The sequence below is a fragment of the Gymnoscopelus braueri genome, assembly GCF_963280865.1.
Source record: "Gymnoscopelus braueri genome assembly, contig: SCAFFOLD_77, whole genome shotgun sequence".
NCBI lineage: Eukaryota > Metazoa > Chordata > Actinopteri > Myctophiformes > Myctophidae > Gymnoscopelus > Gymnoscopelus braueri.
Genome location: NW_027660461.1, coordinates 127,715 through 142,427, shown reverse-complemented (window position 1 = coordinate 142,427; position 14,713 = coordinate 127,715). Strand labels below are relative to the sequence as shown.

The 14,713-nt window shown below is 41.8% G+C and overlaps 2 protein-coding genes across 2 annotated transcripts in view; one reads left to right on the top strand and one right to left on the bottom strand.

The window, feature by feature from the left end:
- Window positions 1-263: 263 nt before the first annotated feature.
- Window positions 264-1,403, top strand: LOC308081542 (insulin-like; the record flags this gene model as incomplete). The annotated part of the gene is made up of 2 exons (XM_080457909.1): window positions 264-456; window positions 1,207-1,403. The coding sequence occupies 2 exons, from the start codon at window positions 264-266 to the stop codon at window positions 1,401-1,403; spliced, it is 390 nt and encodes a 129-aa protein (XP_080314035.1).
- Window positions 1,404-7,565: 6,162 nt separating this feature from the next.
- LOC308081541 (uncharacterized protein) overlaps window positions 7,566-14,713 on the bottom strand; it is a gene marked incomplete at its 5' end in the record, with an annotated part of 76,287 nt that continues 69,139 nt past the window's right edge. The window contains 8 exons of the mRNA XM_080457908.1: window positions 7,566-7,723; window positions 8,177-8,744; window positions 8,963-9,065; window positions 9,632-9,699; window positions 12,876-13,194; window positions 13,287-13,352; window positions 14,027-14,365; window positions 14,465-14,556. Coding sequence (XP_080314034.1) covers window positions 7,567-7,723; window positions 8,177-8,744; window positions 8,963-9,065; window positions 9,632-9,699; window positions 12,876-13,194; window positions 13,287-13,352; window positions 14,027-14,365; window positions 14,465-14,556 — 1,712 coding nt within the window. The 3' untranslated portion in view covers window position 7,566. The remainder of the gene's footprint in view (window positions 7,724-8,176; window positions 8,745-8,962; window positions 9,066-9,631; window positions 9,700-12,875; window positions 13,195-13,286; window positions 13,353-14,026; window positions 14,366-14,464; window positions 14,557-14,713) is intronic.

The window sequence follows — 14,713 nt, the reverse complement described above, 5'->3', positions numbered from 1 at the left end:
CAAACATAAAATGACTTGTCTTTTAGTTCTACTGGATCTCTTCTCCACTAGATCCTCACTAACATGTTAGTCTAGTTTTTATATGTTGACAAAATTCTTAGTTTTAGTCAATATAGCGTAGTTTTTATTTAGTTTTCATCAGTGAAAAAAGGTAGTTGACGCAAATTGTTCGTCAGAGTTTTAGTCAATGAAATTAACACTGGTGTGTGTGTGTGTGTGTGTGTGTGTGCGTGTGTGTGTGTGTGTGTGTGTGTCTCCCCAGCATGGCCCTGTGGCTCCAGTCCGTGTCTCTCCTGGTGCTGCTGGCGGTGTCGTGGCCAGGCCCCCCATCATGCCAGGCGGCCACGCCCCCTCAACACCTGTGTGGCTCCCACCTGGTCGACGCCCTTTACCTGGTGTGTGGAGAGAGAGGCTTCTTCTACAACCCTAGGAGAGACGTGGACTCTCTGCTGGGAGGTGAGACTGTGTGTGTGTGTGTGTGTGTGTGTGTGTGTGTGTGTGTGTGTGTGTGTGTGTGTGTGTGTGTGTGTGTGTGTGTGTGTGTGTGTGTGTGTGTGTGTGAGCGTGTGCCTCTCTCACTTTCTATCTCAGACACATACTGTACAATACAACAGTCGCTCACATATTTGAAATATAATAAAAAGTTTCAAAGTATCGGGACAATTATCACATTTTCACTTTGTGAACTGGTTGTACCACGACATAAACCCAGTCTGTTCCCAAATCATCAAATCAAATAAAAGTCTTCTTTCCCTGAATTTTTAGTTTGTACATACAGTGATATTTTTTCTGTATTTTTGTCTTGATATTTGAAGTGTTGGTGCTACTATATATGACTATGAATGGAGTACCATCTACCTCAATGGAAACAAGACCGCAAGGACTTTTTTGGACGGACATTTTAGTCAAAGCATTTTACATGTAATTGTGCTGTTAAGTACATGTTTTGCCTAATAAAATATTCAATCAATCAATCAATTCAACTTACATTAGTTACATTTACTTTCCGGCTGTTTGAACCAGCAGAGGAACACCTTTGTGGTTACAATGTGTCAGATTGGTTGAAGGAATCATTTCACTCACTCTGTTAAACCGGCCAACTTGTGATGTGACAATAATGTTGATAATACTGTAATCATTGAGTTCAGCCAGCAGGGGGAGCCATGGTGACATGTGATTGTGTTTCCCCTATGTGTCTCCTCTCAGGGTTCTTGGGGTTACCCAAGGCGGGCGGCGTAGCGGGCGCGGCAGCAGGCGGGGACAACAACAACAACATCAACAACAACGAGGTGGCAGAGTTCGCCTTCAAGGACCAGATGGAGATGATGGTGAAGAGAGGCATCGTGGAGCAGTGCTGCCACAAGCCCTGCAACATCTTTGACCTGCAGAACTACTGCAACTGATCCTCCATCCACCCACATCCGTCCACTCCATCTACACCTCCCAAGGTTTGGGATTTTTGTATTTATTTATTTTTGTATTCATTCAGTTTTAGTATAGTTAGATAGTTAGTTTTTCATTGTAATATAGGGTAGTCGGGTGAGATTATTATATCTTTCTAGCCTGATTATCAGCCTGAAGCTGCGTGGAGCTTCAGGCTGAAATTGGCTGCGATGTCCGCGATTACCAGGGGGAGGGGATTAAAATTTCCCTAAACCAATCACAAGAGATCCACGGATCCGCCCACATCTGACGTCATCGCACAGCTTGTTTTAGCAGATATTCGCTGATTGGCTTGTCGTTAGACCCACCCCCACCTCCGACTCTGATTTGACAGATTTTTCTTCGATCGTGAAAAGCCATAGGCTGACATTATGACACCAGACCAAGAGGACCAGTCCACTCAGAGAGTGGGCGGGGTCTATGGTCTGGAACCAGGCTAATATCTTTCGGCTGTTAGCAATAATAGCCGATCTACAAGCTGACAACGTGTCGCGATGTCACATGTTGTCAGCTTGTAGACCTTCTATTTTTCGCCACTTTTGAAGAAAGATATTGATACATTTCATATGCAGCCAAAGGCTTGGCCTATGTATATTGTCAAAGTCAAATCTAAGGATATTTTCAGAACATTTTTACTTTTAAAAAACACACAATACAGTGTCAACTAACTTTGTATTTTTGTTTTCGTAAAGCCTTGTTTTTATTTCCATTTCAATGAACTAAAATGTTTAATCAATTCTATAGTTTTCGGTCATTTCATTAGTTTCAGTTAATTGTAATAACGCTGCCATCTCCATCTCCACCCCACAGCTTTGCTTCTTCAGCCAAGAGGAGTGTCAGCCTCAGCGCTTGGCCCCCCGCGCCCCTCTCCATCTCCACCGCCCACCTGTAGCCCCCACATCGACCCCCTTTAGCCTCTCTCCATCGCCCCCCTTTAGCCTCTCTCCATCGCCCCCCTTTAGCACCCCTCCATCGCCCCCCTTTAGCCCCTCTCCATTGCCCCCCTTTAGCACCCCTCCACCGCCCCTCTCCAGAACAGATGCAGTCTTACTGACTCTGCTGTCATTGTACACAAAGTGCTGACGAAACGAATGAGTGAATGAATTATTTTCCTAGAAAATAAAGTTCCATGAATTGATAAAAACTGTTTCAGGTTTTTCCTTGACTTGATGTGTCTAGAATCAACTGAGGGTTTTATTGACAAAAATATATTTTGTCAATATATATATATATATATATATTCATATCTGTCAAAAGGATGAAACACAAAAAACATTGAGAGCTCGTGGTCCTACATTTGTCACTCGGTTACGAGCAGTGACATGTTGGTGGGACAAAGACTGCTTTTTGGTTTGAATCTTGATTGACGTACTTAGCACACTCCACACCTGCCTTCACACAATATATGTTTTTGAAACATTTTAACAACACAAATGTTGGGGGGGTCCCTGGCACAAAACATTTTCAGATAGGGGTCCGTGGCCAACTTGCATATTAATTTGGGGATCCACCTGGTTTAAACAACATTAGGAAGCAATAAGCTCAAATAAACAATTATCTACACTTTAGAAACAAGCCAAAATAATTCAAAGATTTACTCAACTACCAATTCACCTTATTCCGAGTATAGGGGGATGGGGAGCCCCATATCAAGTGATTGAATAATTGATTGATTGATTAAATACTTTATTTAGAAAAGACATGGAAACAGTACATGGTACAAGGTCCTCTAAACTGGATCGCTCATTAAAGCACAGTGGCTTATTTAAAATGAGATCCCCACGCACTGAAATCATGATGACATTTAAGAAAACAGACAGACATACACTACTATGCAGAACGTCATACAGTCAGCTTACAGATTACTGGTAAAGGAAAAACAAGGAATCTGTACAATAAACAGTTCAAGGAGGGGGGGGGGGTTAGGTAAGTGGTTTCCTGTTCACTAGTGTTGCCATGTCTGCTTCTAATGAGCAACTTAAGGACTGTTTTTAAAGTGTAGTTGCTTATTTGGGCTTGCTTCCTAACGTTTCTTTCTGAAAATCTGAAAATATTTTGTGCCAGGGACCCCCGTAAAAAGATGTGTTTTTTTAAATGTTTCAAATTTATTCAAAATTTGGTACTTTTTCCCAATAAAATAAATTGCAGATCCACAAGCTCACAACAGCTCACAACACTGTGACGCGTTGTGAGCTTGTAGATCTCCTATTTTCAAATAGCCGATGTAAAGTGGCAAAACTTAGCCTATAGGCCTACAGTAGGTGCTTCTTTTGGGCTTGTTTTGATAGACCTAGCCACTTGTTTCTCAAGCAAAATGTGGCAACGCACACACACACACCTGTGTGAGACAGACAGACATTACGCTCCATTGTATTTGGGGGTAAAATAATCACCTTTTATAATGTAAGCTTCAACCACATGGAAGTAGAGTGGAGAACAGCCCTGACAGCTGAACGAGAAGTTTAATCATCTTCATGATCAACTGTCGGCCATTTTCTTCCCCAACTGAGTGCATTGTCCAGGGGTGAGTTAGCCGCTTAGCTTTAACATGCTAACATGCAGTGTGGTGTATTGAGCTGTATGTGATTGTAATGCTGACAACATGCAGGCCTAGTAAAACACATGAAAGTTCAATACATTTAATACGAACAATAAAAACATTTAAAAACACATTCAAAACAAATCACAAATATTGATAAATAAGGACTAGGCAAAGCAGGTGCAGTCCTTTTTCAATGCATTCTCAAGTAGCATCCTATATATTCAGTGGTGTAAAGTAACTAAGTACATTTACTCAAGTACTGTACTTAAGTACAATTTTGAGGTATTTTTGGGCGGTGAAACCGCCCCTATAAGTGAGATTTGGAAAAATGTACATTTTCCTGCGCTGTGATCTGGGCCCAGGAAATTAGTAGAATTATCCTGCGCTGTGATTGGCCAATCACAGTCTATTCAGGACTGTGATTGGCCAGTGTCACATGACACATGTGCATAGCCCTATATAAGCAACCATAACTTGAAAAAAACGAAAAATCATGATGACATTGGTTTCGTCCATCATAAAGAGTGTTTCAATAAATGTATTTATCTTTTGTACATGATTGGTTGACTCCATTCAGTATTGTGATTAGCTAGCAAGACACCGCCCACTTCACACAGGGTGTGATTTTTTACTTTACTGGAGTATTTCCGATTTTCAGTACTTCTACTCAACTACATCTAAGAGGCAAATATTGTACTTTTAATCCACTACAATTATTTGAACATTTTAGATACTAGTTACTTTTAGATTTTGATTATAATTACAAAACAAACTTCAGCCCTATATACATTTCGGCCACATTTTAATTCATTTGAATACTTGAAATGGGACAATCTGCATAATGAGTACTTTTACTTTTGGTACTTTAAGTACATTTTGATGCCAAAACTTTTGTACTTTTACTTTTTGAATTCCAGACTTTTACTTGTAACAGATGTCTATATTGCAGTGTTGATACTTTTACTTAGGTAAAACAATTGAGTACTTTTTCCACCACTGTAAATAACTCTATGGAGACTCTTACCAATCCATCCAGTTTCAGAGAGTCCTGAGATGTGTTTGTGATATTAGCTCTAGACCAATCTGGGAACCCAAAGCCAAATGAGAATGAAAAACAGCGCCCTCTGCTGTTTGTACTATCTCATCTAGGCTCTGGGACAATGGCAACGTAGAACCCGTGCGCAAAGGAAACTGGGGTTTTGGTCTGCCTTCAGCTTTCACTTCCGGTGGGTGCCACTATGTTTTCATTCCCACTAACAATACTTCTACACGGAACACTAGCACCACTTCTCCCAGAGAACATGGATGGTTTTGGTTATAAGCCCACTTGTTTCTATGATGAAAGAGCAAGTTAAAATGTGAATATCTTTCCGTGGTTTTGTCTGCTCCGCGGACGCTATTGTTAAATGAGTTTGGGTTTGTTTCGAGGGGGAAAGATCGACGGACACGTGAATCCCGCCCACTACGATCTACAAGCTCAAAACGCGTCGTACTGTGACTTTTGAAAAGAAAGAACGAAAGACCGAAAACGTCAGTCACTCTTTTTTACTTGCACTGTAACAATAAAAGGCTTAAATTGTCCGTGCTGCTCCAGCGTTCATCTCTTCTGCAGGCAAATATTGTACTTTTACTCCACTACAATTATATGAAAACTTGAGTTACCAGTTACTTTGCAGATATACATTATTACGTTATAAAACGTACATTAACCATTTCAGCCCTATTTTATACCTAGGCTATTTGAAAATAGCAGATCTACAAGCTTACGACACATCGCAGCGCAGCGCGTTGTGAGCTTGTAGAGCTGCTATTTTCAAACATTTTAGTACTTTTACTTTTAGTACTCTAAATACATTTTGATACCAATACTCTTGTACTTTTACTCAAGTAAATTTTGAATTCCGGACTTTTACTTGTAACAGAGTATTTCTACATTGCAGTATTGATACTTTTACTTAAGTAAAACATTTGAGCACTTTTTCCACCTCTGGCAGATAGTCAGCTCTGGCCCTCAATACCCTCAATACCCTCATACCCTCATACCTGACCCTAGAGGGAGCGAGCGACAACAACGATCTGGTAACACCCTCCTAAAGTGCTTGGCAACGTGTCGTCACCACAGGGGGAGGGGGCTTGGCATAGTAGCTGCAGACATACTGGTGGGGTAAGAGTCAACGTTAAAGGGCAAGACCACTTTGGTAGAGGTTTGGGTTGTGTAGTTACCTTGCCATGATGTAACTCCAAAGGTGGGCAAGAAATCTAAAATAATTGCTCCATTGATTAGAAATTGATAATTCAAAATATGCTCCTCATTGACTTACATTGTACGGTGAAACAGATCTCAAAGTCACTCTTTTAGCACATAAACGAACGCAAACAAAGCTGATTCAGACAATATAGAACATCACCAAACCCAGTACTGTTTTTTTTTAAATAAAAATGTCAACTTCCTGTTGATTTTGCCATTTTTTATAAGTAGAAAACCTGGACTGGATCCACGGATCCGGATCCAGATCTTTAAATGGTAAAATCAACAGGAAGTTGAAATTCTTATTAAAAAAACAAACAGTACTGGGTTTGGTGATGCTCTATATTGTCTGAATCAGCTATGTTTGTGTTCATTTATGTGCTAAAAGAGTGACTTTGAGAGCTGTTTCACCGTACAATGTAAGTCAATGAGGAGCATATTTTGAATTATCAATTTCTAATCAATGGAGCAATTATTTTAGATTTCTTGTCCACCTTTGGAGTTACATCATGGCAAGGTAACTACACAACACAAACCTCTACCAAAGTGGTCTTGCCCTTTAAGTCAATGTTAAGACCCTGACAAGCACTTGGAATTCTAGGACTTGAGGCATTACATTTTGACTCGGTGTCACAGATAAATACTGTGAAAATAGCCGATCTACAAGCTCGCAACGCCTCGCAACGTTGTGAGCTTGTAGATCTGCTATTTTCAAAGTTTTTGCCTCTTTCTTATATCATTTGACAATTTGCCCAATGTTTGACCAGTATTTTTTTAAAAGGTCTTAAAGGTCTTTAAATTGTCACTTTACTGTCATCTGCGGACCCCCCAAAAACGATGTCCACAGGTTGAGAACCATGATCCTATAGGACCCTTTAAAATGGAATGGACGGATATGACGTGAGTCCAAAAAACGTCCCTTCCGTCCGCTCCAAGGATTTGGAGAAAAAGGTCCATATCTCCATACTTTTTTACTGTGGTGAAAACAAGCCATTTTCGACGTGCGATCACTCTGCAATGGCGGATCACGTTAGAAATATTATTGTTCCAGTCTTTAGACGGGACCCTCGACCCATCGCCGAGGACGTGGCTCGCTGCTGCTAGTGATGGTTTTTGGGAGGCATTCTGGATTGTCTTTTCTTTTCTTCTGACACCACATGCTATGTTGTTGATGAATTGAATACACAATGGAAACAAGTCCCCAGGACTTATTTTTTGTGTTATCCTTTTAGCTCAAATGTCTGACCGTACCTTGTGCTGTTTACATTTCTGACAAAGTATTCAATCAATCAATATATAGCCATAATGCTTTGTGTGTTGCACGTGAATGAACTCAGTCTTTCTGCTGTTTTGGTGAAAACACCAGCTTTTTCCTCAGGGTGACGCGTTTAACTTCAGACATCTGCTTTATGCTCCCCGGAGACACCGGATCCTCCTTCTGGCTCACATCGTTGTTGACCCGAAGGAGAATGGTCAGGAGGTCGTCGCCCCTGTAACAAAACACACAACGCTCAGAACATCTCTACACGTGGCCAAGTGGCACATGATTGAATTGCAGTCATTAAACCAGTAGTTCTCTAACTTTTTCATGCCAAGGACCCCCGAAAAATGCATTTTGCTACGGACCCCCATCTGAAAATATGTTGTGCCAGGGACCCCCAGAAGAGAAGATTAAAAGTTCAAAGTTTTTCAAAAGTTTCCAAACATTTTCAAAACCTTTCAAAAATAGCAGGTGTACTGTACAAGCTCACAGCTGTGAGCTTGTAGATCTGCATTTTGTATGTTAATGGGTAAAGTGGTCAAAATGATAGTGATTACATTAACTAATTGAGCCGGAGGCATGGGGATGAAAAACTATGTTTCAATCATGGCAGTCAATGTGTTAATAACATATTCATACATCCATTTATATTCATGTCCTTCTGTCTTCATGAGAGAGTTACCTGGGACAGCGCTTTTTTAGCTGTTCGCACACAGACTGTATGAACCAGGTCCCATTTCTTCTGTCCCTGAACGCTGAATAATTCTCCACGGTGGCCATGGCGACCAGGGTATCTGCATCCACAGGAGTGAGAGACGCCTTCACATTTGTTTTAGGTGAAACTGTAATACTGTCCGCTTCTACCCCTGGCTGCGTCGCTTTGCCCTGACAGGCCTGGATGAAGAACACCTTGGGCTTGCCCACAAGGACACGGCAGTTATCTCCGTTGAAGCACGCAAATATGTCTTCAATGAGGAGGAGCTTCCCATCGGTCCCGAAAACGCCACCCTTTTCTCCGTGACTCATAACGCAGCAGACAAAGACATCGCCGTGCTGTGGAGGATCGTCAACTTCAAGGTCGGTGAACACCCCGTGCTCCGTGGACCATTCCTCTACGTAGAACCTCTGTAACTCAGCGAGGTCCTTCAAAGAAGACAAACAGTTGAGGGTCTCGTGCATTTGGCTCGTGGTTTGGTCTTTGAACATCAACACTCTGAAGCCCAGCCAGCTGAATGTATCGGCCAAATCGTCTGCAGGGGAGGAAAACGAACCCTTTAGTCATTAAGATTCAACCACCAAAGAAGCCATTTACAGAATAACATCTGCTTCTCATGTTTACATTTCAGATGTCAAGTTGTCACGCTCGTCAAGAGCAATTTATGATTTTGAAATGCCATAATCTACCATAAAAGGTAAACAGTAAAGCGTTAGCGTATGAGGGTAAGTACTATCCAGACAACATCCATACCAGCATCCTTGTCTGTTCCACGTCGTCTACTAAAGTATCCAAAGTTCTCATTGTTGATGATCACACAGAGACCTGGTTTGCTGCTCACCTCGTACTGGTCATCCTAAAAACAGCAGAGAGAGATATTGAGTTTGTCACAAATGGACTGTGGGATTTAATTTCACATATTTCTGAACATGTTATCAAAATTGTAAAGGCATCCTACACGTCTGTTAAAAGACGGATTGAACCAACCTTGAAATTAGATTTTTGAAATTAGGTTTTGTCGTTTGCTACCGCAGAGGAGGGGAAGGGGGGGGGTGGTTGTTGACTAGCTATCAACCAAACTGGGAAACCTTCTGGTAAAAAAAAGGAAAATATTTCCCCTTTGTTTTTGACTCTTTTGCGTAAAACAGGAACTCGGTTTGGCTCCTCCCCTTTCTTAGTCCACTTCCACCCGTTCCGCTCGAGATTTGGAGTCTCTTAGTTGTTAAATCCTGGTAAAGGCATCATGTGACAAACTAGCATCATGTCCAGGGGGTGTATTTGGGCCACATATGGCTCAGGAACCTTTGGTTCCCAAGGCTACCTACAAACCTATCAGATATATACTCGTCTGTGAAATTGATCTCTGTGTATAATATGCACTATAAGATCACTAACGCTAATATTAATATTTTACTAACTGACCTGATCTTTTTCACCTGAAGTCCCATCCTCTCTGGACTCTGGATGGGAGGTGGTCAGCGGTGCTGGTGCTGGAGGTGATATGATCAGGGGAACAGGGTCAGCATCATTGTTGTTACGATAGGGACCGAATACTAGAATATGCAGCCAGTAAAGGAATAGATCAGATCTCTGCACTCCACATCATAAGAGGACACGTCACCATGTTCATAATCCATAAAAACACCAAACTTCTTCCCGTCAGAGAAGTGGACATTAGATTTATCTGAAGCTGCGTGTTCTCCTTCAATCAGACCTACGGTACAGAATCAATCCTTTCTGTGTTTAGTTCTTCCAGACTTATTAACTAGCAATGTACAGAGGATATAGTAGGCGGAATATAGATCGGATCTGAGCAAAATAGAAACCAGGCTTTCCGACATTGGTTTTACTGGAAACGGCTTCATGCTACGGCTGATCCTTTTGCCATATGAACATTGAATGAAGGCCCAGTGATAGTAGGGGGTACTAAGCACAAAAAATGGCCAAATCGTTACGCGGCGGATAAAAGCATGAAATTTGATACAGATGTCCCTTGGGTCATCCTAAAACATCCTAGAAGGGGTGCCCAAAAAAATGTTAAACAGGAAGTGACTTATGGACAAAATTCCAAATGGCCACCTAAACTGTTGACCGTTGACTCAAAAGACACCAAAAGAATCTCCAAAAAGCATAAAATTTGGCACATATGTCCCTTTGACATTCTAGAAGGGGTGCCCAAAGGAATCTGAAACAGGAAGTGAGTTATTGACTAAATTGAAAATGGCCGCCTAGTGTTGTCGATTGACTCAAAAGACAACTAAAGAATCTCATAAAAGCATACAATTTGGCACACATGTCTTTTTGGTCATCCTAAGACATCCTAGAAGGGGTGCCCAAAGAAATCTTAAGCAGGAACTGAGTTATTGACAAAATTGAAAATGGCCGCCTACAGTGTTATCTATTGACTCAAAAGACAACTAAAGAATCTCATAAAAGCATACAATTTGGCATACATGTCCCTTGGGTCATCCCAAGACATCCCAGAAGGGGTGCCCAAAAAAATCTTAAACAGGAAGTGAGTCATTGACAAAATTGAAAATGACCGCCTACAGTGTTGTCGATTGACTCAAAAGACAACTAAAGAATCTCATAATGGCATACATGTCCCTTGGGTCATCCTAAGACATCCTAGAAGGGGTGCCTGAAATTATCTGAAACAGGAAATGAGTTATTGACTAAATTGAAAATGGCTGTGTACAGTCTTGACAGATGATGCAAAAGACACTCATAAAAAATAATCTCATAAAAGCATGAAATTTGGTACAAATGTCCCTTGGGTGATCTGAATGCATCCTAAGGGGTGCCAAAAAAAGCTTGAATAGTCTCTCAATGGAAAACACTGCTCCCACACGGGCACTGCTACAATATTCAAATCGAGCAGCCAATCTAGCATTTGGTCCAGAAGCCTGAAAGCTATGCAATCTCTACCATCTCCTGACAAATAAATTAAAGTCGCTGATTCGTGGACACCTTTATGGACACTCTTGCCAGAGGCTGCTTAAGTTTGTAGAGAACTCAAGTGTGGCTGCAAAGCTGAGCCCTTCTGTTCGAGAAAGTGTAGATGCCGGGATGCTGGGTTACCTTGCAGAGCATTATGCCAATGTGCTGGTAATTGCGAAATGGCACACATGAATACATGTAGTTACTAAACACTAATCACAAAAAAACAGTAATGATCAAGAAGAAAATACATGAGAAGATAGAGTGTAAAACAAGCAAGAAGATGTAGAGTGCAAAATAAATAAGATGCAGAGAGTAAAATAAGAATATGCAGAGTAAGATAAGATGCAGAGTAAAATAAATGAGAATATGCAGAGAGTTAGATAAATAAAGAAGATTCAAAGAGTACAATAAAAAAAATTATGCAGAAAGTAAAATAAATAAGTGATGTAGAAATGAAAACAGAAGGTAGACTACAAAATACGGCAAGTTATGCACTGCATAACCTGTCGTATAGAGTCTGCATAATATGCAGACTGCCATGGTCAACTGTTTAAACAGCCATTTAGAATTTCTTCAACATCGTCCCTTCCTAAAAAGTTTAATAAACAAGCAAACAAATAAATAACCCCTTCTAGGATATATTAAGAAGCACTCAACCAAATTATACACTTTTATGACGTCCGCTTATGTTTTCTTTTGTGTCAACTGCTTTTAGGCGGTCACTTCCTGTTTAAAACCTTTTTGGGCACCCCTTGTAGGATGCGTTCAGATCACCCAAGGGACATTTGTACCACATTTCATGCTTTTATGAGATTCTGTAGGTATCTTGCATCATCTTTCAACACTGTAGGCGGCCATTTTCAATTTAGTCAATAACTCACTTCCTGTTTCAGATTATTTTTGGCACCCCTTCTAGGATGTGTTAGGATGACCCAAGGGACATATGTGCCAAATTGTATACTTTTTGGAGATTCTATAGGCTTTTTGAGTCAATCGCCAACACTGTAGGCGGCCATTTTCAATTTAGTCAATAACTCACTTCCTGTTGAAGACTTTTTTGGGCACCCCTTCTAGGAGGTCTTAGGATGACCCAAGGGACATGTGTGACACATTTTATACTTTTTGCAGATTCTTTAGTTGTCTTTTGAGTCAATCGACAACACTAGGAGGCCATTTTCAATTTGGTCAATAACTCACTTCCTGTTTCAGATTTTTTTGGGCTCCCCTTCTAGGATGTCTTAGGATGACCCAAAGGACATGTGTGCCACATTTTATGCTTTTTGGAGATTATTTTGGTGTCTTTTGAGTCAACGGTCAACAGTTTAGGTGGCCATTTTGGATTTTGTCCATAACTCACTTCCCGTTTAAGATTTTTTTGGGCACCCCTTCTAGGATGTTTTAGGATGACCCAAGGGACATCTGTATCAAATTTCATGCTTTTATCCGCCGCGTAACGATTTTTCACTTAGTACCCCCTACTATGAAGCTTTTACTACAGTCAGGCACATTGTGGGGAATTTATCCTGGGGGGAAAGTTGATTGATACCGCATGACTTTTTAATGATTTATAACATGATATTATAGGGGTAGGGTTTCAGTTAAAATCTTTTAAAACACGTTGAAATGATCTAACACATCAACAACAGTATGTCATAGGACCTTTAGCTCACAAATTGCCGCTTTGTGACTATATAATGATTTATTTTAATGTCAGTGTGCTGACCTGTGTGGGAGTCCTCTGTGACAGGCTGGGTGGCAGGCTGGGTGGCAGGCTGGGCGACAGGCTGGGCGACAGGCTGGGCGGCAGGCTGGGTGGCAGGCTGGGTGGCAGGCTGGGTGGCAGGCTGGGTGGCAGGTTGGGTGGCAGGTTGGGTGGCAGGCTGGGTGGTGCACATTGGCTCTGCCAGTTTGATGTCGTACTTGCCATCCTTGCCCATTCTGTATCCCCTGGTCTCATTAGTCTCATAGTCCCATTGAACCTTGATTATTCCATTTGTGCGCAGATTTGTATGGACCCGACCCAGCCCAGGCGGGGGTCCATCCTGTACCAAAGCACACAAAGCAGTGTCAATTGTATTGATACAATCTATGAGGCTCATCACCAACTGTTAATGTTTATCTTTTATTAACTGACCTCATCTCCGTATTTCCAGTCTGGTCCTCTCATAACTCTGGCACCGATCTTCATCATGGAGACCAGCTCTGGACCAGAGGTTGGAGGGGAGGCTGGACATGTAAACAATACAGACATTTGAACGGTCATAACTCAGTCAGTCTGATTTATACCAAATTAGCTAAAGACGTCCATATTTTCTCACTTAAAAAACTGATCCATTTGACTAGATTTTCTGACTATATACTTCTAAATCATAGGTCTGGTTGCTACCAAATTGTCTGAGGATAATTATTGGACCAAGCTTATCAAAACTGACACACAGCTTGTTAATATCTCATTTAGTTTTGATTATACTGACCAATTAATGTCAAACGGGTGTCCGTACTGTAATGAACTGTTGTTACTTCAGAGCTACTGTAATTAGACTATTGAACGAACAGAGCAACCATTGTGTGCCTCATTATACATCTTCATGGCTACCGGCACACAAGACTCTAGTCTACGTCTATTGTATTTCCCCTTGGGGTAGATTCATCTATAATTTACCCTCCTGCTCCATTGCCCCACAATGTGGAGGAGGTGGGAGTGGTTGGCCATGATAGCGTCCAGTTTCCTCGCTATACGCACCTTCCCATTGTGTTGAATCATGCCAAATCACCACTTTGTTGCTACTGTATGTTTATAGGATTTATTTTAATGTCACTGTGCTGACCTGTGTGGGAGTCCTCTGTGGCAGTATGGGTGGCAGGCTGGATGACAGGCTGGATGACAGGCTGGATGGCAGGCTGGATGGCAGGCTGGATGTCAAGCCGAAGCGTGGTGGCAGACCGAGGCCGGGTGGCAGCCTGGGTGGTAGACCGAGACCAGTTGGCGGACTGAGACCGGATGATAAACTGAGATCGGGTGGCACATCGAGGCTGAAAGACAGGCTGGGTGACAGGCTGGGTGTTGCACATTGGCTCTGCCAGTTTGAGGTCATACTTGCCATCCTTGCCCATTCGGTATCTCCTGGTTGTACCAGAGTCCCAGTGGACGATGATCCATCCATCCTTGAGCACATTTGTCCGGACCAGACCCAGCCCAGGCGGGGGTCCGTCCTGTACCAAAGCGCAGAAGGCGGTGTCAATGTTATTGATAAGAACTATGAGCTCATATGCCAATCACAGACTGTTAATGTTCATCTTTTATTCACTGACCTCATCTCTCCATGTCCAGTCTGGTCCTCTCATAACTCTGGCACCGATCTTCATCATGGAGACCAGCTCTGGACCAGAGGTTGGCAGGGAGGCTGGACATGGTAAATGATAGACATTTTATACAAATATGACATTTTAACTGTCATAACTCCTATGTACTGTAGTCAGTCTGATTTATACCAAATTAGCTTAAGACATCCATATTTTCTCATATATTACTGATCCATGTGACTAGATGTTCTGCCTATA